The sequence below is a fragment of the Vicugna pacos genome, chromosome 3 (assembly GCF_048564905.1).
Source record: "Vicugna pacos chromosome 3, VicPac4, whole genome shotgun sequence".
NCBI classification, from domain to species: domain Eukaryota; kingdom Metazoa; phylum Chordata; class Mammalia; order Artiodactyla; family Camelidae; genus Vicugna; species Vicugna pacos.
Window position 1 is genome coordinate 42755998 of NC_132989.1, and position 26866 is coordinate 42782863.

Sequence of the window (26866 nt, forward strand, 5' to 3'; positions counted from 1 at the left end):
TGAACTACACAGGGTATAGCAATAAAAAGAGACAAATCCAGAATGTGGTACATCTCACAATATCACTGATCGAGTTTTTTCAAAGAAGTCAGCAGAAGAACCAACTGCTCTAGATCACAAGAGACTGAAGAAACAGGTCACCCTAATGCAATGCATGTGTCCTCTCTGGATGCTGTTTCAAATAAGTCTATAGTTTGAGAATTGGGAAAATTATTTTATTGGGATTGATGATTGGATTTTGATTATGTAGAAAAAATGCTTCTGTTTTTAAGAGATGTATATTTAAATATAGAAGGATAAAATGACATGATGTATGAGATTTATTCTGAAATATGTAAACAAAAAAAGGAAGCGAGAGAAAAATGATTGGGGTAGATACAGCAAGTAGGTGAAAATCTTGGTAAACTACTGAATCTGGAATATGGAGTTCATTACGGCATATCATTATTTTGCTGTGTTTAACAATACTTATAATAAATAAAACAAAAAAGGGTAAGTTATCAATAGTTCATAAACTTCTGTAGAGTCTTGAAATTATAATTACTCTACCTTTAAAACAAATTAAAATAGCTTAACCCCACAATTTGCTTCTCTTTCAATAAATATCTTAGATCCAATATTTCTTAAAAAATGAAATAATATAGCTAAAGCTTAAAAATATTAACAAAAAATAATTAATGCATATGTGAATCATTAATAACAACTTGATAAATGTAAAAAAACAATTTTTCAGGGTTTTTTTCTCTCTCATGAATTGAAGTTCAATGAATTATCACATTACATCTCTAAAATCCCATCATTCATACCCTGATACCTAATTCACCTGAAAATTAGGTAAGAGAACTTAATTAAGGGTAACATTTTGTTAAAATAAAAATGTTCTCAATAGAACTAAATATCTATCTAGGAAAATGGTGGATCCTGGTATCACAGGCCAAAAAATGAATTTATACATTAATTAGTTTTTAGAGCATAACTAATATTATACTGTATAATTCTGATTATATTAAATGAGTATATATTACTTTTATAAAGAAAAGGAAAGTTTTTTCCTAAAAATGTAGGTGTGTAGTGTGTGTGTGTATAAACATGTAGTGTGTATAAATGCATACAGTCTTTATGAATCCAACAGGTTTTTCATGATGAGTCTAGGAATAACACTACCACGTAACAATTTCTATGCAAATATATTCACACACTATAAACAATCACTGTTAAACTTTTAAAACAATCTTTTAGAAAAGTGAGGAGTGTCTAGGAAGAAAATATGTTTTCTAAGATTTTCCTTTCACTATAGGCAGTGTCTACGTCAGAGGAAAAGGTTCAGGCATACATATTATGAAAAGGTTTTCTTAGCAACTGGCTGAATTATTCCTAAAATGTAATATCTGAAGAACTGGGAAACTACCATGTATTACTGATAACATGCCTTTATGCTTCATTCAAATATGCAAAACTTGATCAAAAGAAGGTAGATACTAATTACTCCATCTGATTCCTGAAAAACAATAAGCACCACATATCTTTTATGCTTCCGTTGTTTCTATTTTCAGTTTGTTAACAATTCTTATCGCAGACTATTTACCATATTGCCAAAACTAGCATCCCAAGCAAGAATGCTGTTATCAATTCTAATGGGGTAAAAAAATTTTTTTAACTGATATAAAGAAATTTAAATTTGATTCTAACAAATGTTTTACAATCATAATATTTCTGAATCATGACCAATGATTCACATAACCACTATTATATTACCAAGTACATTTTTGGATCAATAAGAGCTCTCTTATTATTAATAATAATCATATAATAAACAAAAATCATACCTAATTGCCCTAATTGCTAGAAAGGTTAAAAGAATTTAGCTAAACTGTAACAAATTTTGCCAAGACAGTAATTTATTTACTTTTTAAATCTATGTCTCTCCTCGATAAAGTGTAAACTCTCTGAAGGAAGACGTTTTGTCTGTTTTATACATTGCTATATCCCTCACACCGAGAACAATAGGCATTCAATGTGTCCCTGAATGAAAAGAATGAATAAAGTATTTTCTTGTAGAAATACTAGTTAGCGTTATTAAGTTAAGTAAGACCTGTGGGGAAGCTGTTCTTCTAAACGGCCATAGCCAACACTTCGTGCTGTAAGGTATCTAGGAAAGGTATCAACTAAAATATGTTAATAAAAAAAAGTTGCTATCTTTTTAACAGACCCTAAACTTGCGAATTCTAGAAATTAAACATTTTGAATTTTTCCTGACAAGAAAATCTTCTTCAATAACTCAAGACCCTAGCAGCTTGAAATCCTTCATATTATTTTAATACCTATAAGAATTATGTCTTAAAAGTAAGAAACTCTTTCCATTTTATTGCAGCCTTTTTGTTTATAGACAAGAAAGTAATCTTTAAATGTTATAAAAGCACATGACTCTATGGCAAATAACTAATTTTCCTTGAGAAAATATCTCGTTTTGATAAAATGTTACAAATTTACCTTTCTGCTATAGTAGACTCATCAGAAAATTCAGTATCTGCTGAACTTTTCCTACTGTTATTTGACCTCCAAGATGATGCCAAAGGAAGTTCTTCTGAAGACATAGGCCTTGGCCTTTGGCCAATTCCAGATGGTTGTTGTAAACCTGCAGACTGTTCTTCAGTGCTTAAAACAGCTATAATTGCTCTTATGGTAGCTTCATCAACTTGAGACCAAGGTTTGGATGGAGCTCTCATTCGACGTAAAAATAAGCTGTGCCACTTCTGTCTGAGCTGCAGCAACAAACTGGCTGCCTATAATAAAAGTTTCTTCAGTTCAAATAGATACAAGTAAACTATCTATCACATTTGCAAGACAACGATATGTTTATTAGTTAAGGCCTGGACTGTTTCCAAAGAACACATTTCACATAATTTACTACCAATTTCATTCTTTTTGATGTATAAAAGAAATAACATTTCTTATTTACTCTTTTAAAGCATTAGAAGCACAAAATCAAATGAAACAGTCTAATGAAAGAAAGAAAACAACGTTTGGTAGAAGGTGATTAATACTGGAAAAGTAACAGCAGGGTAAATGAAGAAAAATACATTTAGTTCCATTCATACTTTATTTTAGTGCCTGGAGAACATCCAAATGATGATATCCAGAAGGCAACTGGATTCATAGGTCCAGAGAAAAGCCTAAGCTAGAGATATAGATAAGAAACACCTGGAAGTTATCAATGCATAAATGGTTACTAAATCTACACACAGGTCCCTAGAGACTGTGCAGAGACAGAAGAACAGACTAAAGCACAGACTACTGGATAACATATAACATTTAGGGTACAAGCACATACAGAAGGTCAGTAAGAGAACCCAGGAAGAAATGACCTCTCTAGAAACAAGAAAAATCATGAAAGATTAATGTCACAGAAATTAGTGACAAACAAGTTGGGATGGAATGAAGAGGAAAAATGAGAAAGAACAGAATTACAAAAAGAAAGGTATGGACAATAGGACAATAGTACCAACTACTAGAGAAAGGTTAAATTTATCAAGGACAGCAGGCTGGCATTGATAACATGGAGGAGACAATGCTGACCTTGGCAAGCATAGTTCCAGTGAAGTGAAAGATTGATGGGAATGGAAATGAGACTGCAGTAGGTTAAAGTGATAAATGAATGGATGGTAAAAAGTAAACCTAGCTAGTACCAACTTTCAACAGTTGATATTCTCCAAAAAAGGATATAGAATGATTTTTAAAAGTAAAGATGGAATTAAGGGAAGGCTTTGCCAAGAAAATTTTTAACTTGAAAAGAAACATTCATCTTTCCTACCTCAGAAATGTGGGAAAAGAGAAAACAGAATGAATTCATATTTTTCTCCTATAAACAGAATTATATAGAATAAAAGGAATTCTCATGTACCCAATACTCAGTATTTTCTCATATATACAAAAATATTCAAATATTGCCATGCTTAATACTGAGCCACACCTAGGTTCTTAGGTTGTTCAAATCGTCTATTGGAATAAACCCCAATGTGGTAGAGAATGTATGAGGGCCCTGTGAAAACTGAAAAACAAGCTGTATTCTCTCATACTAAGGGCTCAACATTAAAGATATAATCTTCATCCCATTGTATACCTATTCATATAACTGAATGAAACAAATCTATCACACTACTAAAAAGCAACTTACCTCTGGCTCTAGTTTGAAAGTGAGCCACTCATCAAGTTTTAAAGCTGACAAATTAGCAGTAGTTCTATCTTCCATTTCACTATCACTACCATCATTAGGAATACCATCTGCTGTTCAAACACATATTGAAAGAAAAAAGTCACTTTTACCATCTTATATCATAGCAAAAAAAGTAAGTAAATATACTTTATATTTACATAAATCCTCTTGATATACTAACAATTCGTGTGGACAGTTCTCCAAATACAACAGATCACATATTAAATCTCAATATATGGGCATTCTTTTTTTTAAATTGATGCATAGTTGATTTACAATGTTGCATTCATTTCTGGTATACAGCAAAGTGACTCAAGTATATATTTTTTTACAGATTATTACAAGATATTGAATATAATAGTTTCCTTCGCTATACACTAGGACTCTGTTGTTTATCTATTTGCCATGCTTTATTTCTTTCTCAAATTCTAACTATTAAAATTTCTCAAATTTTGTCAAGAACTCTCTTCTCTATCTATACATTCTCTTCAGAAAATTCATTCTCATGTCTTTAATATTATTTACAAGCTGATGACTTCCAAATTTGTACTGCTAGTCCAAACTTCCCTGAGCTTCAGATATGTAAATCCACTGACTTCAAAAAAAAAAAAAATCTTACTTAGGATGCCTTAGCCATCTCAGATTTAACATGTCTAGAACAGGACTCTTGACTTCTTCCCTACACAACATACTCTTCCTAGTTTTCTGAATCTCAAATAAATGGCATCACTCAGCAACCTACCACAGCCAAAAACCTGAGAGTTAATGATACACTTTAGTACTTTTTAACTCATCTTATTACATGAAAAGGGAGCTACTACCACATAAATGTTTATAATTTCAAAATTTATTTTTAGCTTAAAAAAAAACTCTTTTTTTTCATTTCCTTCATAATATATTTACCTCGAAAAGATGAAGGTTCCTGAAGAGCATTACTTGCCAACCTAGCTGGTCCACAAAATACCAATACAGTGACAGGTGTCACTGCAGAACAACATCTAATATTAGCTATTCTATGAGCTCTGGTCATTTCATCATAAATAAGCCAATCTGTGGGCAGTGCCTGAATTGCTGCAGCTTGACCATTGGCTGGAGGAATCTATTAGGAAAATAAGTCAAAAAAATTTTAACTGTATTTATCACATTAATTTACTGGTAACACTTTTAAAATGTAAAAAGTCCCTCAGTGAAATAGATAATGTATATTGGCACCCAAACAAAAATTAAAGCAAATTATTGCTCGTGTAGTTTGTACAAAAGTCCTCATTACTTAACACATTACTTCTTCCAACTCTTAAGATTCAATCAAAATTTTGTTCCAATACTGAATTTTATATACATACATATATATATATATTAGTATATATATATAAACTAATTTCTTAAAGCAGGTTGGTATTTGGAAAATTTTTCATTGATCTTCAGCTATCTAAATTAGATTAGTTTTACCTCAAGGATTAAGAGCATTCAAAATGTTTTACCTTTTTATATTGAGGCTGACTGAGAACTGAGGTGGGATGAAACCGTACTTTTTTCTCTTTTGGTCCTGTCAATACAACATTCTCTCTGTCCACATGGACTAAATTAGGATACATGCCTGCAACCAATGCAGCTTTAACGACAGCCCAGTTCTCAGAATTTGTGTTAACATCTCGAATGTCACCACCACCTCGTGCTCTAACAAAACCTAGAAAGAGAAAAAAACCACATCAACTTTTTCTATTGCACAAAATATACTTTTAAATTAATGTGTTTTCTATAAAAAATTGTACAACCCATATAATGATATTCAAATTCTGTAATAATTCATAAAATCTTCTCTGAAAAATTTAAAATAGAGAATCAATGTTCTAAGAAAATTTAAGTTTGCTTAGGCCAAAGTAAGTAGAAGATTCATTGGGGACTTAGAGACTTTAAAAAATATATATATTCTTGCATTAAAATTCTTCATAAGCTGCTGTCAGAAACATACTAAAAATCACAGCTAAAAACCTAAATTATTCTGCTGAATGGTATAAATAACATTTTGGTTTCAAGAGACACTAATTCTGGAAGTGAAGTCAAGTAAATAAAGAGTATTCTTGCTTGAATTTCAAAAGTCCTTAATATTTCCTCACATCTGAGACAACTCTAAATTCCCTGGTTCATTCCTTATATTACTTTGGCACTTCAGCCATCCCATGAATCCAGGCTCTGGTATTTTTCTTCTATTTCCTTAATGTACTATGTTATTCAAAAAGAAATTTAAAGAAGCAACCCTAAACTGAAATAGCAGCACTGGCATTCTCTTTAAAAAAAAAAAAATCAAGTGTCTTCAAGCTATTACTAGTTGTGTTATGTTCCAAAAATATAAAGGCTAGCATTCATATCAATCTACTTAAATTTTTATAGTTTCTATTTCATAGAGCTAAACAATTATTTACTAATAGTGATAAAAATATAAAAAATAATTACGATATCCAAATTAATTTTTGCCAACAAATACAAATTGCTCACTGTCAACAATATCAAAAAGTATTCATATATTTCTCATCTACAGCTTCTGCTATTTTTTTTAATCAACAAACAAAAGTTGAGGTCATGTAAAAGTCTACAAAGCAGTTCATGAACATAAGATATACAATGTGATAATGTCATAAAAAATAATATAAGATGGGATTAGTTAACACTAGAAATACTATGAGGTATGGGCAGGGTATTCTCAGTAGTTTAAATAGGTTCTCTGGAGGAAAACTTTACCTGACGCTCTAAGTTGACCAAGCAACTGAGTTCTCATGCCTATGATTATTTCCATGGTAGCTTGTGAAAGAAAATTCTTTTCACAAAAGGCTCGCTCCCACCCATCACTTCGAGCTTTCTGCCATGCCTATGAAAATATAATTACATGACAAGACACATTTACCAATCATCTGTTAGTTAGGCAGCAAAGTAACTAAAAATCACTATGTTAAGCACTCCCAATCAATTCTCCTTTTTCTAATTATTTTATCAAATCTGAGACTATAAAAAATAAACAAAAAAACAAATGCATAGACACAGGGAACACACTGATGGCTGCAAGGGAAAGGGGATGAGGAGGGTGGGTGAAATGAGTGGAGTCAAAAGGTATAAACTTCCAGTTTTAAGATAAGTAAGACTTAGGGAATGTAATGTACAGCACAGTGACTATAGTTAATAACACTGTATTGTATATTGGAAAGTTGCTAAGAGAGTAAGTTTTTTAAATAACTTTATTGAGATATAATTGACATTTAGTATTAGTTTCAGGTGCACAACATGATTTAGTATTTGTATATATTGTGAAATGATCACAATAAGTCTAGTTAAGACTAGAGAGTAGATCTTAAAAGTTCTCAACACAAGAAAAAAAATTTTAACTATGTACAGTGATGGATGTTAACTAAACTTAATGTGATTATTTTGCAATATATGTAAATATTGTCATTATGTTATATGCCTGAAACTAATATGTTATATTAAAATCTAATTTCTTTAAATAAATAACTTTAAAGTAAAATCTATGACTTTATGATCAAATAAAATTTATCATTAGTTAATTTATACCAAATGATATGAAAGTCATTGAGTTTATAAACTCCCAATGAGAACTAAGTATCAGGAAAACTAAATAACTACGAAAAAATATTTACCTTTACAGGTATGCCTATTAATTTTCCTCCACTAAAGTAGGGGAGATTTTTCAACTAAGCCATCTTAATACCATTTATATCTAAGAATCCTGCCACTCCAGGCCTCCAAAAATAACCTTTATATCAACCACCTAATCTGTCTTAGAATGGAAAGTGGGATTCCTAGAAATCATCTACACGTACTATAAGAAAGCTCCTCTTTCAAAATGAGTTCTCTTGCTTTGGAATACAAATGAAAGACAAAGGCAGTAATTTACCCTCTCTGCTTTTAAAGGAGCTAGGGAAAAAATAAAGATAAGAATTCGACTTCAAATCTCTCCCTAATTATTATCACTCAACTGATTTACTCTTTAGTATCTAATAGACCCAATTAATAGCAATGCATGAACCACTGTTTAATAATGCCCACAAGAGAGATTACAATTATTTTTTAAAATTATATATGTTGGAAAAATCCTGTATGCTTAGAAAAGAGTACTTCCTGCATTAACAATTTTTTAAAATGCAGAGGCACAGCCTACACAAGAGAATTTAAGGATAAATAACATGTCTACCTTTTCAAGAAATAACATATTCTTCCCCACATAAGTGAATTCCCAAATTACATATCATTTCCCTTACTCAGGCTCACTTTCCTTATCTTTTCTTCCCTATTTACCACTTTCATCAAATTCTATTATTAGCTTAAAATTTTTAACTGGTTTTTGGATTTTGCTTTATAAAACTAAATCCTTAACATAAAGTCTTGAGCACATACAAAAAAGATGTACTCTAAAAATCAAAAAATAGATATTAAATTGAAGATAATTTTCTTCCAGGTTTTGTTCTATATACTTTGAATAGTACACAATGTTTCTTAACTAAAATTTTAGAGCACTCCTTGATCAAGACATAATTAAAGATAAGGAATTTGGGCTTATACAGTATAAATGTAAGTATAAATAAAAATATATACATATATACACATACATATTTCTACAATAAGAAAATTGAGAAAACAAAAAAAAGTAGTGAAAAATATGATAATTTTAACATATTAACAGTAGGAAGATATTTTTCTGGGCTATTAATAAAAATGTGACTTTATAATGAAACAAAAATTAATGGAATCATACCTATTTTTAAATTTGTTACACTTACCCCAGAAATGTGTTTAACCAAAAACAGTTCAAAAATAAAAAGACATATAATAGTACCTGGAATGCTCTGAGAAGTGCCATATGGTCACTGAAAGTTCCTGCAGTGAAACGTTTCCTACAAAGCATAGCTGCACGTTTTTGAGAGGCCTGCGTTGGCAGGACAAAAGGATCTCGATAGGCTAGTGTGCAGGCAATTGTAAGGATGGGATCCAGACACTTTAAAACAACAGCACACAGGACCATTTTACCAAGATGTGGTTCTACGGGCAAGTCAGCCAAATGATATCCAAGTTCAGTGAGATCTTCCCATGCATCCATTGCATCTATTGTCTAAATAAAAGTATATGAAATAGAATTTGACATGACAAAAACTGTGTAATCAAACCACATACTTGAAAACCCATAAGTAAGATATAAGAACGTAAATTTTCTTTTGCTACCACACCTCATAAAAATATATTTTGTTTCAAATATATTATGTAAAAATGAATCAAACCTACAGTTTTACTCTAATTACCATGAGAATACTATTCAAAATACATGATCATTAAGATAATTTTTTAAGCACAAAATTAATTAAGACAAATTCTCAATTGTTCCAAATTTCAAGTAAAACAGTCAGATAAAATGAAACTATTAAGACACCAACCTTAAGCATTTGTACAGCATTTCTTACAATTAAAGCTGGTGGAGGTTCAGGAGCTTTCATAAGGAAATCAGCAATAGGACAATTAACTGGGGCTAACAGCTTGGTATGTAAACAAAGTTCCTGTAAATAAAAACAGGAAATAAATTTGAAATATTGACATTTATAATTACTTTTTATTAAAAAAAAAATCATAGGACCTATAGTTACCCAACACAGACTAGTGGAGTCTTTAATTAAAATGAACAGTCGAGGGAACAATGTCATTCTATGAAAGATCTTTCTATGAAAGATGGGCTTATACTTTAGTGCGAGAACCTTAATAAACATCCTCCATCAACTCTGTTCAAGATTACCACTGCTACTGCTGGCAATGTCTCCTCAAACAGTTATTACATATAACAATCACAGTCAATGTCAAAAAATCTTTGTTTTCCTTTATATTACATTCTAGGATCTTTTATCCATTCAACAAGTATTTACGTGCTTGCCAGATGCTAGGCATTTTGCAGCAAGTTAGAGAAAAAGAAGATAGGTAGACACTGTCCCCATAGATTTTCATTGTGTATGAAAAACAGAATAATTATATAATTAACCAATTACAATTGTGATAAACACTACAAAGGATACAGGTAACTAAAGACATGAAACCAAAGATTTAATCAAGTTCAAGAAAGAGTAGGAGGTGGTGGCCACTGGAAGAGAAAGACAATTTCCCTGAGGCAATGACACTTAAGATGTAAAGATTAAGTAGGAGTTAATCATAAAAGGATTAAGAGGAAGGATTCTACAGAGGGGATAGCACATAAAAAGTTCCTAAGATAGAAAGAAACAAGATATGCTTGAGAAATGAGACTATTGGTATAAGTAGACAGAGGAGGAAAGGCAAGGATTAAAAAATTAAAATGAGACACAAGTATGAGAGATAATTTAGGCCCTTAAATTCTGTTAAGAATTTTGCATTTTATCCTAGGAAGAATAGAAAATGGTTCATAAGCATGGGGAAGCGGGAAGTCACCCAGGTAAATGGGTGCCAAAAATATGATCCAGTGTCTCTTTAAAGGTTTGGAAGGCAGCATCTAGCTCAACACACCAAAGAATCAAATTAATGCATTTCTGATAGTTGTCCCAAGAAACTACATAGTGTATGGCTGTTCCATGAAGTCAGAAAATCTAAAGGAAAACAATTCATAAAGGTCAGGTAATCTCACTGAACTCAGTTCCAAAACTACCCAGGTAAGCTCAGCATCTTAAACTGAGATTTTGGTATTATCTTTTGGACCTTAGATGATTTCTCTTCTACTTCTCATTAAGAATTTAAAAGGTGAGCACTCATGTGGTTGACAGATTCCTAGAATATTGCATCAAAAAAATATATTTATAAACTGTACCATAATTTAAATGACCCAAGTGATTCTTTAACACTTTGGAGATTAATTAAATTTTCTTATACAGGAAAAATATTAGTTATATATAACCACTCTCCATAATATACACTTTATAATTTTGTTTTATAAATTGATTTTTCAAAAATCCAATCGACACAAGTTGAAATAGCCCCTCTTTGCCTTCATCCACAAAAATAGCCTTTTGAGGTTAAGTAAATTTCCACCTGTAATGGCATTCTCAAAAGTTCGGGAGTCTGGAATTCCAACATATTCTGGAATCGAAGTCTACTGAACAGCCGAAAACAAATTCCAGGTCTGCATCGCCCAGCCCTTAAAAAAGTAAAATACAAAATTAAGGCTCAAAATGGCTCAAACAGGGAATAAAGAATATAATCAGGAAACTGTAAAAGCAATGTGATTTAGGAGACAGAACAATGAACCAGTATCAAAACATCTGAGTTTGAATCCCTACTCTGATACTGACCCCCTAACCTTTGAAAAGGTACTTCACATGGCTGGGACTCAATTATCTCATTTATAAAATGAGACTGAATGACATATACCTGACATACTCCTAAGACAATGGTAAAATTTTTTAAAATATATATACAAATAAAAGCTAGTAAAAAACAAAATGAATAAATATATGGTAATTTAAATTTAATCAGTTTTACTGAGCTGATACTAAGCACTATGTTCAGGCCCAGTGATTAGAGTTGTGCCATTTATGCATTACACAACTCTAAGGGAGTGTCAATTACCCTATCATCACAGAGACTTGCATAATCTTCTGAGAAACAGCGGAAATACATCATGAGGAAGAGCAGTTACTTTTAATTTCACTCATAGTCTGTACAGCAGCTAATGCAAGGATAATATGCCAAGTGATAGAAATGCAGAAATATCCCTATCCTCACAAAGCTCACAATCCAGAGAGACAAATGTAACACAAGTTTGATACAAGTTAGAAAATCTGACATTACTATACCATTCCTTCCTTCATCAAATATCTCCCTCACTATACACCTATCAGCCTTCTCACTATCCAGGCTCCTCTAAGAGATTTCTATCCTTCCCCAATCCTTAAACGTTGATGTCCCTCTGCTCTACTTATTCTACCCTCTCTTCCAAGTGACATTAATAACCCTCCTAACTTCAAATTCTATCCACGTAGGTCTCCTTATCCTAATTCTAGATCTATACTTTACAAGCCTCTTAGGTCCACTTGGTTTTTTCACAGTCAATTCAAACTCAACACAATCACAAATTAATTCTCCCCAACATAACGACTCTTCATATTTTCCCTGACAGTGGCACCACCATCCACAAAATCTTCTTAGACAGAAGCCTGTATGACATCCTTCACTCCACTCTATTCCTTAGCCCCCAGCCCCGGACAAACAATCACCAATATTACTCTCCTTAATAGCTCTTGAATTAATTATTTACAGGCATACCTCAGACATACTTCAGGTTCGGTTCCAGATCATGACAACAAAGTGAACAATGCAATAAAGCAAGTCACAAGAATGTTCTGGTTTCCTAGTACATTTAAAAGTTATGCTTATGTTATACTGTAGTTCATTTAGTGTGCAATAGTATCATGTCTAAATAAACAATGTACATACTTTGATTTAAAAATATTTTGTGCCTTTTTTTGTACTTCACATATAAGTGACATCATTTATGTCTGCACTTAGTACGATAATCTCTAGGTCCATCCATGTTGCTGAAAATGGTATTACTTCATTCCTTTTTATGACTGAGTAGTATTCCATTGTGTATATATACCACAACTCCTTATTCCAATCATCAAGTATACTTCAATAAAAAAAAATACTTTATATCTAAAAAATGCCAGCCATCCTCTGAGCCTTCAGCACATCATATTCTCTTTGCTGGCAGAAGGTCTTGTCTCAATGTTGATGGCTGCTGACTAATCAAGGTGGTTGCTGATGAAGGCTGTAGCAATTTCTTAAAATAATACAACCATTAAGTTTACCACATCAGTGGATTCTTGCTTTCACAAATGATTTCTCTGAAGCATGTAATGCTGTCTGACAGCATGTTACCCATAGAATTTCTTTCAAAATTGGAGTCAATCCTCCAAACCCTGCTGCTGCTTTATCGACTAAGTTTAGGTAATGTACTACTTTGTTATCATTTCAACAATCTTCACAGCACCTTTACCAGAATTAGATTTTATCTCAAGAACCTAGTTTCTTTGCCAATTGATAAGAAGCAGCTCCTCATCCATCAAAGTTTTATCATGAGATTACAGCAAATGAGTCACATCTTCAGACTCTACTTCTAGTTCTGCTATTTCCACCACATCTGCAGTTACTTCCTCCCCTCAAAGTTCTCCATGAAGGTTGGAATCAACTTCTTCCAAACTCCTGTTAATGTTGGTATTTTGACCTCTTCCCATGAATCACAAATGTTCCTAATGGCATCTAGAGTGGTGAATCCTTTCTAGAAAATTTCCAATTTACTTTGCCCAGATCCATCACAGGAATCACTATCTAGAGCACATACAGCCTTATAGAATGTACATCTTAAGGATTAAGACTTGAAAGCTGAAGTTACTCCTTGATCTGTGGGCTGAAGAATGGGTGTTGTTAGCAGGCATGAAAACAACATTAATCTCGTACAACCCCATTAGAGCTTTTGGTGACTTAGGAGCATTGTCAATGAGCAGTAATATTCTGAAAGGAATCAATTTTTCTGAGCAGCAGGTCTCAACAACAAGCTTAAAATAGTCAGTAAACTACATTGTAAAGAGATGTGCTGTCATCCTGGCTTTGTTGTTTCATTTATAAAGCACAGGCAGAGTAGATTTAATGTAATTCATAAGGGTGCCAGGACTTTCAAAATGGTCACTGAGCACTGACTTCAACTTCAAGTCACCTCCTGCATTAGCCTCTAACAAGAGAGTCAGCTTGTTCTTTAAAGTGCTGAATTCAGGCATTGATTTTTCCTCTGTAGCCCTGAAAGTCCTAAATGACATCTTCTTCCAAGAGAAGGTTGTTCTCCAAGGCAAATCTGTTTAGTGTAGCCACCTTCATTAATGATCTTAGCTAGATCTTCTGGATAACATGCCCCATCTTCTACATCAGCACTTGCTTCTCCACCTCTACTTTTATGTTACGAAGACAGCTTCTTTCCTTAAACCTCTGCTAGCTTCAAAGTCTTCTTCTGCAGCTTCCTCACCTCTGTCAGCCTTCTAGAATTGTAAAGAGTTAGGACCTTGCTTTGGACTAGGCTTTGGCATAAGGGAATCTTGTGGCTGGTTGATCTATCCAGATCACTAAAACTTTCTCCATATCAGCAGTAAGACTGGTTCAATTTTTTATCATTCATGTGTTCAATGGAGTAGAATTTTCATTTCCTTCAAGAACTTTTCCTTTACATTTACAACTTGGCTAACTGGCACTAAGAGGCCTAGCTTTCAGCTTATCTTTTCTTTCAACATGCCCTCCTCACTAAGCTTAATCATTTCTAGCTTTTGATTTAAAGTAAGAGAAGTGCAACTCTTCCTTCCACTTGAACACTAAGAGGCAATCATAGGGTTGTTAACTGGTCTTTCAATATTGCTGTGTCTCATGGAACATGGAGGCCCAAGGAAGACAGAGATGGGGAATGGCTGATCAGTGGAGCAGTCAGAACACACACAACATTTATGGATCTTGTGTCTCCTTACATGGGCACAGTTTGTGGTACCCCAAAACAATTACAATAACAACATCAAAGGCCACTGATCAGAGATTACCATAACAAATAAAATAATAGTGATAATAGTAATAGTAATAATAATAATAGTAGTTTGAAATATTGTAAGAATTACCAAAATGTGACATAGAGACAAAAAATGAGCAAATGCTTTGGAAAAAATGGCACTGATAGCTTTGTTCAACATGGGGTCCACAGGACTGCCACAAATCTTCAACTTGTAAAAAACTCAGTATGTACAAAGTGCAAAAAGGGGAACCACTTCTCTTTATTTCTACCACTACTATTATAAAACTGGTTACTCTAATCTCTCCCTTATTGTAAATGATAGTATCAATGAAAGAGACTCCTACTGGGGTCCTCCTACCATCATTTTTGTCTCGACCAATTCAGTGCTCAAAGATCTGAAAGAATACTATAATCATGCTACCCCCTGGTTTTTTAAGAAGAAAAAAAGAAAGAGATAAGACACAAAATGGTCCTTAAGGACCAGTCTTAAACTTACATCTTTATATTCATTTTTTTTTTATTATTCTCCTCTAAACTTCATCTAAACAACTTTGTCACTCTTGCCTTTCTTTAGGCCATTGTGAATGTTTCCCCTCTACCAGAAATGCTTTCCCACAATACCTATTTATTCCTATTTGTCTCAGATTCTATCTTAACTCCTCTAGAAGTATTATCCAGTTATAGTGCACATCACACAGTATTAAAATTGTTTAACTTATTGGACTCCAAGAAGGACTGCAACATTCTCCCCATGTCAAACGTCACCCATCAGACTATAGTCTATTCATCATTGCAGCCCTAACACTTGCACAGTGAAGGCTGCCAAAAAATATCTGTTAAAGAAGATGATAGTGAAAATTCCTACAATTTCTGATTTTTATCTCTGATAATATACTATTAACATGGTGTAAGTCCAGCTACACTTGTCATAGGAGGACAACTGACATAATAATAAGAACAAAACCCTTAAGGACATTCTATGATATTACAAAGTACAGAAATAAATGTATTCACTGTCTTCAGTATGAGACATTCTTTTAAAGTCAGTATTTGATGCTTTTTTGTTAGTTTAAATGCAAGAAAAATTAGTCAAATAATTACTGAAAAATATACTTTTAAATCTTGCCTTTTTAAAACTGAAGAAGTAATGCAAGCATGTACTAAAGTAAATAACCAAACTACAAAAAAAAAATTAAGTCTCCTTCCTCCAGAGCCCCACAAATCCTCCTCCCTCAGAGTCAACAGCCTTTGTTTTTTAATGTTCCTCTCAGACTTGACAATGTATTTGTCTAAATATATATACAAACATATACATATATTTTTAGCACAAGAAAATACTAGACACATGTTTTACATGTTACTTTTTTCAATTAATATATATCCTGAAAACTCATTCCACCTAAAACACATACATATACTTCCTTCAAACAGTTACTTAGCATGACACTGTGTGGCAATAACATAATTTGCTCAACCACTTCACTATTGATGGACACCACTGTGTTCCCAGACTTTTCACTTTACAAACAATGCTGCAAAAAACATTCTTAAACATACATCTTTGTAAACATATGCAAGTAATCTCAGGATTAATTAAGAGAAGTGGAATCCATTGCCAAAGGGGAGATCTCGATAAACAGTTTCAAACCATCCTCTGAAGAAGTCACACCAATTTACACTCTCACCATCAGCAAACTATGAAAGCCTACTGGCCCATGCCTTTGCCAGCTCTTTGTACTATTAAACATTTTCAGTGATGCCAATGCGATAAGCAAAAAATAGCACCTCATTAACTCGCATTTCTTAAGATATACATGAGATAACATAGCTACATGAGATTAATGTAGTGATCATTAATTGATTTAACAGTTTTTTTGTATAGTACAGAAACTAGTCCTACGTCTTATACTGATTTTATTTATATTTTTTAAGTTTCTTATAGCTTCTGAATATAGATTATACTAGGAAAAAATTTTTATTTTTAACATAACCTGAATTCAACTTTTAAAGTAAGTATTAAAATGGTTTGTTTGGCAAAAATAATATAAAAATTAAGACTAACATGAAAATTTTAATATTTTACAGAAAGTAGAATATATACATTAAGTATGTAATACCTATGAAAATTTTACAGGCAACTGAATGAATGTCCATTAAATATACATTACCTGCCTTTCCGTTGGATGGCACTAGCTTTGGAAATCCACACCATTTTTAACATTGTAACAAAATTCAGTGCATCAAAGGATTTCTGTAATATATAAAAGGTATTTAAGAAGAAATAGCAGAAAACATTATGAATATATTTTAACATGCCAAGTTTAATTCAAAGCCTCTTTTGATTAATTAGAACAGGGTACTGATTTAAAAAAAAAATCAAGATGGATACAAATATTCTAAGGAAAAAGGATAAAAACTAAACTCAGAAGAGCTATAAAACTTCCTCATTCTGTGCCTTGCTGGGATATGTGCTTCTCTCTGCTACACTTGGATAATGGCAGTCAGTTCTCATAAAGCATCAAGACTGAAAAGAACTGATTTATTCCCTTGAGGTCATTTTCTAACAGATTTACAACACTGTGAGAAATAGTAGTGACCAGGGACAGACACTTTATGAAACACTTTCCAGGGAGCTGATCTGAAAGAGTAACTATAATCACCAAACTAATCATATTCCCAAGTGAAGAACTTTTAACCTTTTCTGTTTTATCTCCTGCTGAACTACTAATGCAGTTAGCAGATCCAGAATATTACAAGAGAGAAAGTAAAAAAGAATAATTACTATCCCATACTTCCTCAAAGAAATATTTTAAAAGAATTCATTGCTAACAAGGATATATACATCAATCATTCAGTGACTTTCTATTTTCCCTTTCATGAAATAACTATATAGAGCAAATACAAATGTGTTCTAATAATAATTTATTCATGGGCTTTTTAGGAAAGATGCTGCTTATTTTGTTTTTAATAAAATGTTACATTTATCAATTCTGTATGTAAAATAACTTTTGACACTACCAAAGTTTACTTGATAAATAAAACCAAAAGGTAATTAATTTTTTCACACTAAAAATGATCATTTACACCCTCTAGAAGAGACATAATTTGCTTTCCCAACATGGATAGTATTTCTCTCCTTGAAAAATCAATTACCTCTATCATTTTCAATTCTTTCAGTGAAAGGGTTGACCAAAATTAAGGGTACTACTGAGAACTGCTGAGCATTCCAATATTAAAAGGAACTAAATGCTGCCTTTTATTTATATCAGTGGTTGGCAGTAAATATTTTGGCTTCTGCAGAGGGGCTCTATTGCAACTACTCGAATCTGCTATTGCAAGATGAAGGCAGACGCAGACAACAGTTCAGAGTGGACATGACAGTGTTCCAGTAAGATTTATTTTTACAAATGTAGGTGATGAGCCCCATTTGGTGCTAGCCATTATTTGTTGAATCCTGGTTTTATGTTTGTTTTCTATTAGCATGGTTCTCTTGAACTAAGTATCTTTTGAATACCTACTATATGGGGAGCACTGGAGATAAAACAATGAGCAAAAGGGACATGGTCAACAACCACGAGTGGAAGGGAAATATACAAAATACGCAATCAAATTCCCACATCGTGTGACAAAATTTTCACTGTAATTAGCCAAACCCTTTATTTTCTTCCTCATCTTTAGTGAGCAGAAGCTAAACTTTTTGTTTCACTTGTTAAAATAACAAGACAGATGCTATATACTGAATTGTTTAAAGTAGAACATTCACTTTAGTGAAACCAACATTTATTATGTTAAATTCAACTAGAATCAGAAATTTTCCAATTAAAATGAATTCTGCTTATAAAAGCATTTACTGTTATGGAACTTGAGCTTCCTCATTTAAGTAAAAATACAACTTATCCATACATACCTCTTTTACCTTACCAGAATCAATAACAAAGACAACGTCATTGACTGTGATGCTGGTTTCAGCAATATTGGTGGAAAGGATCTGCAACAGGATATTATGGCTTAGTTAAAATGAAAGCAAAACCAATAACTAATAGAATGTAAAAAAGAAGATTTTATAAAACTTACTATTTTTCGAACACCTGCAGGTGGGTTTTTTAATACCTTCTTTTGATCAGATGTTTGCATATTTGAGTGAAGCATAAAGACTTGGTATCTGTTGATAATTAAAAGAGAGAATATACTGTGGTACCTATCTGTTATTTAAAGCAGCAAATATAAAGCTTTAGCTTTTACCTATGTGTATTGTCAGCAAACCGCTTGTCATCAAACAGGATGCGATCCCTCAGACCAACAATTTCATCATATCCAGGTAGAAAAATTAATATTGCACCTTGAAGAAGAATGATTTCTTGTAAAATTAAATCCCACTGTAAAACCAGAATCAATCAAAAAAACTACCTCTAATGACCTATATCATGTGTTTTCAAGTACTGATAAATTCTAATACTTATGACACTTAAGAGATTATTTGCGCATTATTATCATTAGAATTATATAAAAATCTGTACACACACAAAATATTAATTTTTAAATCAAAGACTATATTCCTGTTTCAGTTCTTTTAGACAATACTTATTTACCAGCATCACAACTATGGCAGATATTGTATAGAAGATGCATGATCAAATCCAAGTCTACTTTTTCATCATCAAAACTATGATGATAAGCTTTCAGGAGCTCTCTGTCTTCTGCACTGAGGTCACTTCCATTTGTCTGAACCAGAGAGCTTTCATCTAGATTACCAAATTCCAATGACGCACTAGGAAAAAAAAAAATAGACCAAGTCAAATTTCAATAAAAAGAGTAACCTGTAAAGGGCAATGATTCTCATTACATCCACCTTCAAATTTTCAACATACTCTAAGGAGGGCAATTGATACTTAATGCTCTAGCTGTAATGAAATTCATATTTTGGTTTCAAATAAATTATTCAAAGTAAAATTTAGCCATAAGTGCTTTTAAAAAAACTCAATCTGAAGACATTTCTCCAAAGAAAATATCAAATAGACAATAAGCACATGAAAATATGTTAAACATCATTAGTTATCAGAGAAATGAAATTCAAAACCACAATACCACTTCACATTCTCTAGTATGATTATAATCAAAAAGACAGATAATAATAAGCGTGAGAGAGGATGTGGAGAAACTGGAACTCTAATACATCGCTGATGGGAATGTAAAACGGTGCGACTACTTTGGAAAACAATGTGGCAGTTCCTTTAAATGTTAAACACATATGCCTTAGCAATTAGACACCTAGATATATAGACAAGGGAAATGAAAATATATGTCCACATAAAAATCTGTACACAAATGTTTATATTAGTATTAATTCATCACAGCCTAAAAGTCGAAACAATCCAAATGTTCATCAATCGATGAATGGATATACAAACTGTGGTCTATCCACAGAATGGAATATTAATGAGTCATAAAAGGATGCTACAACACGGATAAAACTTGAAAACATTATGCTAAATGAAAGAGAACAATTACAGAAGACCACATATTGTATGATTCCATTTATATGAAATATCCAGAACAGACAAATCTATAGAAACAGTAAGTGTACATTAGGGGTTGCCTAGGGCTGGGAGAGTTGGGGGAAATGAGAAAATGACTTCTAATGAGCAAAGGTTTCTTTTTGGGGTGATGAAAATGTTCTCAAAATTGACTGTGGTGATGACTGCATAATTCTATGAACATACTAACAACCACTGGATTGTACACTTAAGTGGATGAATAATATGGTATGTAAATTTTATCTCAGTAAAACTTAACACAAATTTCTGGTCATCATTTATATTTTCTTAATATGATGTTTCTTTTTTTAACTTTTTTTTATTGAGTTATAGTCATTTTACAACGTTGTGAGGATGTTTCTAATTGTTCACTAGTATAAAACAAAATTCTGAAGGATAGTTTACATTAAAAAAAACAAAACTCTACAGGTACTAGCTTAACTTGACTTTTCATTTGGTTACTCTATATTGAAAGCAGGTAGGTAATGCTATTTCCCAAAAGCCAGAATCAGCAAAAATGACTGAAATAAGCCTCATGTTTCTTCATCCTGTATGTAAAAATATAAACTACTGCCATCACTAGCAATTACCAATATGACTTCTAGAAAGTTCAGTGCAGCCCAATCTCTCTTAAAGAGCTCAGCAGAAAAATAACGTAAGACTGTTTTCAATTGGGAAAATATTAAACTTATGCAACTTCATAATTGCAGTATTTAAACTTTTAAGATCCAATTTAAAACATTCCAAGTATTTTGCTTTCTCACTTTTACCAGGTAAATGAAGGGGTATTAAGTTCATTGTTTAAAGCTATAAATTTTAGATATCAACTATCAATAATCCAGTAAGTATAATAAATACAATTTAAATATCTGAAATGTATAATTGATAACATCACGATCTCTGGAATAAAAAGAAAGCCAAGTTAGCTGGGATAATCAAAATATTATCCAGATAACTGCTTTACATGGTAATCTATAGTCTTCTAGTAAGTGATACCTAACACCATAAAAATGTCTGGAACATTCAAAGTGTTAGCACTAAAAGCATTTTAAGCTCTGGGAGCTACTATTGAAATGACAACAAAACTCACTATACCAGACTAGCATTTGGATCTGTCAAGACCTTTAAGACTCTACATTATCATTTAATGAAATTAAAATGACAAAACTAACTTCATACTTCAAACATTTACTTCATTAAATATCTGAGACTACATTATAGATTTAAATACAAAAAAAGTATCAAATAAAACATTTCATATGTTCTTGAATAATAATATATTTTAACATTATTTTTAATACTCCTATAGGTTGAAAATAGAAGCTAACAATGTATTATAAAATACATTTATTTAAATATATTTTTTAAAATATCTTCTTTTAGCTACCTGATCTAAAATCTATATAATCTATCTAAATATCTAATCTAAATTTATCTAAAATCTCTAAAAGAAGAATTACCTTTATAGGTTTTTCAAAGTATTGCCCTTCTGATTCTTTTTTTTTTAATCAAAGTAATACATACACCTAGTATTAACAAACAAATGGTTTTATAAAAGTTCTAACAACAAAAACCTCTCTCTGTTCCTAGTCATGCTGCCTAGGACCTTTTTCAATTCTTTCAGCCATTTCTTTTGGTATTTACTGCCTTATTTCTAAATAACATTCATTTTCTGCTATTTTTTGATTTAACAATTTAGTAATTACCTATGAATCTCCAATTAATGAAAAATAAGTTCACCACCTCCACCCCCATATGCTTTCTACCCACACAAATCTATACAATTTTCATTAAACCTGCATTCAGCCTTTACTTTGCTATAATACATAAACATTATTTACCTCTGACCTAAGTAATGAACTATGATTACACTTCCTTTCTTCTGTAACTTTTTGGTTTTCCTTGAGTAATTACTAATTTTTATTTGCTTAGTTTTCTGTGTACTTAACACTAATTCTTCTCAATCTGTAAAAGATTCATAAAATCTTTTTAATATGATCAAAACTATCAGGTAACCTTTCTTTCAGATGGGCCTTGTTCGTGGAGCCCTCCATCTTTCTTCTGTTTCTATGAGACTAGGCCTACTGGGCAGCTGTCACAGCAAAGCCCTCTGCACAAACATACTAAGCATTTCTTTCACCTATCTCCTGTGCTGGAACTACTATGTTTTTCTTTTTCACTTTGCTTCCTCATTTTTATGGGGCACATTCTCTAATAGCTTCCCCATAAGAATACATAGGAATAAATTTTCCTATCATTTTTCTATAATTTTCTATCTCTTGTCTTTTTTCCTGCCTCGTGAGTAGTTTTTTTCAACTTTATCTTGCAACCCTTCTGAATTCCTTTTCTGCTGTGATATTTTAAATTTTCAATAGCTCTTTCTTATTTATTCCTTCTTTCAAAATATTCACCGAACATCTACAATATTCAGGCACTGTCCTTGAACAAAGAGACAAGAAGCTTACTAAATTCTAGTGGAGAGAAAAGACAGACAATAAACCAATAAATGCAGTAAATAAGCAAAATACACAGTTCATCAGAGAATGGTAGGTCCTATGGACAAAAGAAAAAGTAGAACAGCTTAAAGAGGATTAACAGTGCAGGAAGGTGGATTGTAAAAATAGGTAAATTTGGGTAGTCCTCATGAAGATGAAATTTGAACAAAGATTTGTGTTCCTTTTTTTAGCACACTGTTTTTGTTTCATGAATAGTTTCCATTACTGTTTTTGAAGTTTTGTTCTGGTTACTGGTGCTCAGTTTCATCCAACTTCAGCAGGGTGGGGGGGTTGTTGTGCTACTGTTTGTGTGACGTTTGGGTGCTTTTTCTCCTCAAATGCCTGATGATCAATCCTTGGTAATTCATTTATTCTCAAAGAGTGAAGTATAAAAACCTCCATGTGCACAAGTGTGGATTGCTGAGTTACCCAGTTTCAAGATGGTTATTCCATTGAAGGAATACCAAAGCTCTTATAATTCTAAATCTTTTCTCTAGGCTTGGTCTATTTTTCCAGGAAGGAATTCTCAAGTTTTCTGCCAAACAATATATGCTTCAAACAGGAAAAGGTGACAGGGACAGCAGGGGAAGGAAGAAGACGGACGGTATCTCAACTTTCAGTCTTTACTACTAGACTTTCACTTAAACCCCTTTTCTATTTGATATCTCACTCCCACTCTCCCACTGTACTTGGTAACCCAAAGTCCAAAGCCTAGATGGTTTAATTTTTTAATATACTTCCCACTTCATGCCAAGGTGGGAACAACTGAGGGCAGGGGAAAAGGTAATCTGAAATTCTAAACATTCCTCATACAGAATTTCAACAAATTCAGTTATTTTTTTAGCCCTTTCTTTCATTGCTTCATTCAAAAGTTGTTGAATTAGCCTCTAAGAAGTTCCAAAGCTAAAATGAGTTTGTTTCTCATTGGCATTTCCCTCTTTAGTCACTCAGGTTTCAGCTTTCTTAGCTCTGCTAAGTCAAACATCAGTGATCCCTTAGCCATCTATCATTTAAAAATGTACTAACATCTTCCATCAGTTGCTGTATCTTCTCCCACTCTCTTGACTTTGTTAGTTTACACACGTTATACTCCTTCCTTATCATTTCAGTAAGGTTTCGGAAAATGCATGTTTAATTGGAAATCTCCCTTCTGCTTTTTCAAGATAAAATAAAAAATAAGAAATATTATAATATAGTGGATCTTATTAGCAATCTACAAAATAACTGAACAAAAAACTCCTTAGAATTACCAAAAAAAAAAAAAAAGAGAGAGAGAGAGAGAGAGATCTGGATAAGAGACTATAAACAGCCTTCATTTGTCACACACTATGACATATATGGCTAAGCTTTTTAAAAAGGAGTTAGGATTAACTAAAGATAGTATTAAGTTTTACCTGTAAGATTCTAGAAGATCCACAATTTCAGTCTGTCCAAAGTGTTTAGCCCAATCTAAAGCCATCCTGCCAAAATTCAAAGATATTAAATTAAGAAAGAGAAATAATATTCTCAAAGTTATAAAAATTAGTCACTCAAAATTACTCATTCATCCATTAAAGTAGAGATGTACAAGCAATTATTACAATAGCTTATAACAGAAAGACAAAAGAAATCAAAAAAGGTATGTGGAGCTATACAAAGATATACAAAGAATGGATGCAGTTTAAAATTACCAGCCATTTGATGCTTTACTATGGACATTGGCTCCCATACTAATTAATTGTTCTACTTGACTTGAAAAACCTCGTCCTGCAGCAACCATAAGAGCTGTTGCACTGGTTTCACTATGTCTGTAATCAACTAAAAGAAGGAAAAGATATACAAATATTAAATTTCCAAATTATTTACAGTCATTTTAATCTTCTTTAATGTTAGGAGAATTAACTTGGAAACTTCTCCTTTACCTAAGTACATGATAACAACATTATATAACACTTAACTCAGATCATCCAAGGAGATCTGATACTGATGTGCCCTTAGTATAAAAAGGATGAAATAGGTACTATCAGTTGGAAAGTAGAAGGAAAGTAGTAGGAAAGAAAAGCTCACCAAGATATGAAAACAGAGAAAGAAACCTACCAACTTGTAGAATCCTTAAATAATCTTGTTAAATATAGATATCACCTTGACCAAATGACAAGATTTAATTAAAGAAGAATTAAAAAGTTAATTTTCATCAGTATCTGGTCATGAATATTTAAAAGCACAAACTCAAAGTTTAAAATGATTTTTTGATGTTCTTTTGTTTTGCTTTTACTCTCCATTCCAGGTTCTTATTGTGTAAGATGCTTAATGGGACTAACAGTGGCTGAAAGCTTACTTTCCATAAAACTCCTCCATGAGAAAAAAAATTAAACTTCTACTGAATTTAAATTCCTTCTTAGAATATATTTCAAGCATTGCAATATACTATAATTACTTAGCACTAATTTTCATGAATCACAAAATTGGTTAACTTCAGAAAGAAATCACAACTGCAAAAAAAACCTCTGTAGTAAAATTTAAGATAATTAAAAAGGAAAATTATAACTTTCCACATATTATTTCACCCAATTACCCTCACTATTTAATAACTCTCCTAAATATGGTATCCATTATTAATATAAACCAATGTTTCTTAATGTGGGGAGGGGGACTCACAAGAGAATTACCTAGGGCTTTTTATTTCTGAAAACAGCTATGCCTTACTCTTAGATTCAGATTCAGTAGGTCTGGGATAACCAGGCATATACATTATTAAAGGGATCTGTAAACATTATGAATTGTACTCACTATATGAGAATTACTGCTTAAACAGAATATTAAACTCACAGCCTTGGAGAACAGAAACAAAATGTGCTTATTTTGAGCATAGGAGTATGACTAAGTGTGTGAGTTTCAAAACATCCAAAAATTCTTTAATTTTCTTCCCTTCAAGAGATGGAGCCTAAGTCCCTTCTCCTTGAGTATAAACTGTACTAAGTGACTCACTCTAACAAATAGAATAAAGTGGAAAAGATGGTGTGCAGCTTTGGAGACTAGGTCATAAAAGTTACCTATAGCTTCCTGCTTGCTTTTTCTTCTTCTCTTTTGAATCATTCACTCTGGGATAAGCCAGGTGCCACATTCTGGGAAGAATAAGGTAATCTTATGGGAAAGGTCCAGACGGCAAGGAACTGAGCCTTCTGCCAAAAGCCAGAGATAAATTGAGGCCTCTTGCCAATAGCCAAGTGACTGAGTCTTCTTGGAAGTAGATCCTTCATCCCCAGTCTACCTTCAGATGACTGGAGCCCCTGCCAAAAGCTTAACTACTACTCTGTGAGCAAGAATTACTTAGTTAAGCCACTCTCAGATTCTTGATTCTCAGAAACTGTTTGAAATAATGTTTTAGGTTGCTAAGTTTGGGAATCATTTCTTATGCAGTAATAGATGACTAGTATAGTGAGCATTCCAGAGAATGCCTAATCTTACTAAACCAGCTAATTACTATCTAGTTATACAAGATCACATATGGAAACTGATAGGATTAAAAGAAATCTATGAAGCCCAAGGTTTCCTGAATCACATGAAGTATCTTCAACTGGTGCCAATTAAGAGTTGAGATTTTAGAAGAGAAATAAAAAGATAGGAAGAAAATTACTGTTCCTGTCATAACATTCTAGTTTACTTCACATGACTTAAGATATTTAAATACTGGGCTCTGGAAAATGTCCAATAAAACTATAAAAGAGAAGGACCTGGGTCCATGAAATGGCCATTATCAAAGTAATAGTCTAGTATTTACTAAAGAAATATCTAGGGAGAGGGTCAAAGATAATATATAAATACTTTAAAATGTTTCATAAAAATTTTAAAGCAACACGCCTCAGAGTTCAAATTTCCTAACTTTTGGGTAGAGCCCTAAATGAAGTAGGTATTGGGCTTTATTAGTATCTGCTGGAACAGCATTCCAAGCAAAGGAAACAACAAAAGCAAAGGTGAAGAGATGGGAACGTGCCACATATATAAACAGCAAGAAGATAAGAGTGGCTAAAGCACAGTACACAAGGAAGAAGAGCAGAAAATGAGATAAAAAAGCCAGAGGCTA

The 26866-nt window shown here is 32.5% G+C and overlaps 1 protein-coding gene across 2 annotated transcripts in view; it reads right to left on the reverse strand.

The window, feature by feature from the left end:
* The window catches only part of YTHDC2 (YTH N6-methyladenosine RNA binding protein C2), a 62494-nt gene that overhangs the window by 10323 nt on the left and 25305 nt on the right, over positions 1 to 26866 (reverse strand). Inside the window, exons 11-25 of one of the 2 annotated variants that reach the window (XM_072958095.1) lie at positions 24474 to 24600; positions 24198 to 24263; positions 19364 to 19542; positions 19017 to 19113; positions 18849 to 18936; positions 18682 to 18762; positions 16943 to 17025; positions 11261 to 11366; positions 9652 to 9771; positions 9060 to 9332; positions 6953 to 7079; positions 5695 to 5900; positions 5117 to 5312; positions 4175 to 4281; positions 2491 to 2783 (exon numbers count right to left, since the gene is read on the reverse strand). In XM_072958095.1, coding sequence (XP_072814196.1) covers positions 2491 to 2783; positions 4175 to 4281; positions 5117 to 5312; positions 5695 to 5900; positions 6953 to 7079; positions 9060 to 9332; positions 9652 to 9771; positions 11261 to 11366; positions 16943 to 17025; positions 18682 to 18762; positions 18849 to 18936; positions 19017 to 19113; positions 19364 to 19542; positions 24198 to 24263; positions 24474 to 24600 — 2149 coding nt within the window. Of the gene's footprint in view, positions 1 to 2490; positions 2784 to 4174; positions 4285 to 5116; positions 5313 to 5694; positions 5901 to 6952; positions 7080 to 9059; positions 9333 to 9651; positions 9772 to 11260; positions 11367 to 16942; positions 17026 to 18681; positions 18763 to 18848; positions 18937 to 19016; positions 19114 to 19363; positions 19543 to 24197; positions 24264 to 24473; positions 24601 to 26866 lie in introns of both variants that reach the window. The other variant, XM_072958088.1, reaches the window with a different exon arrangement.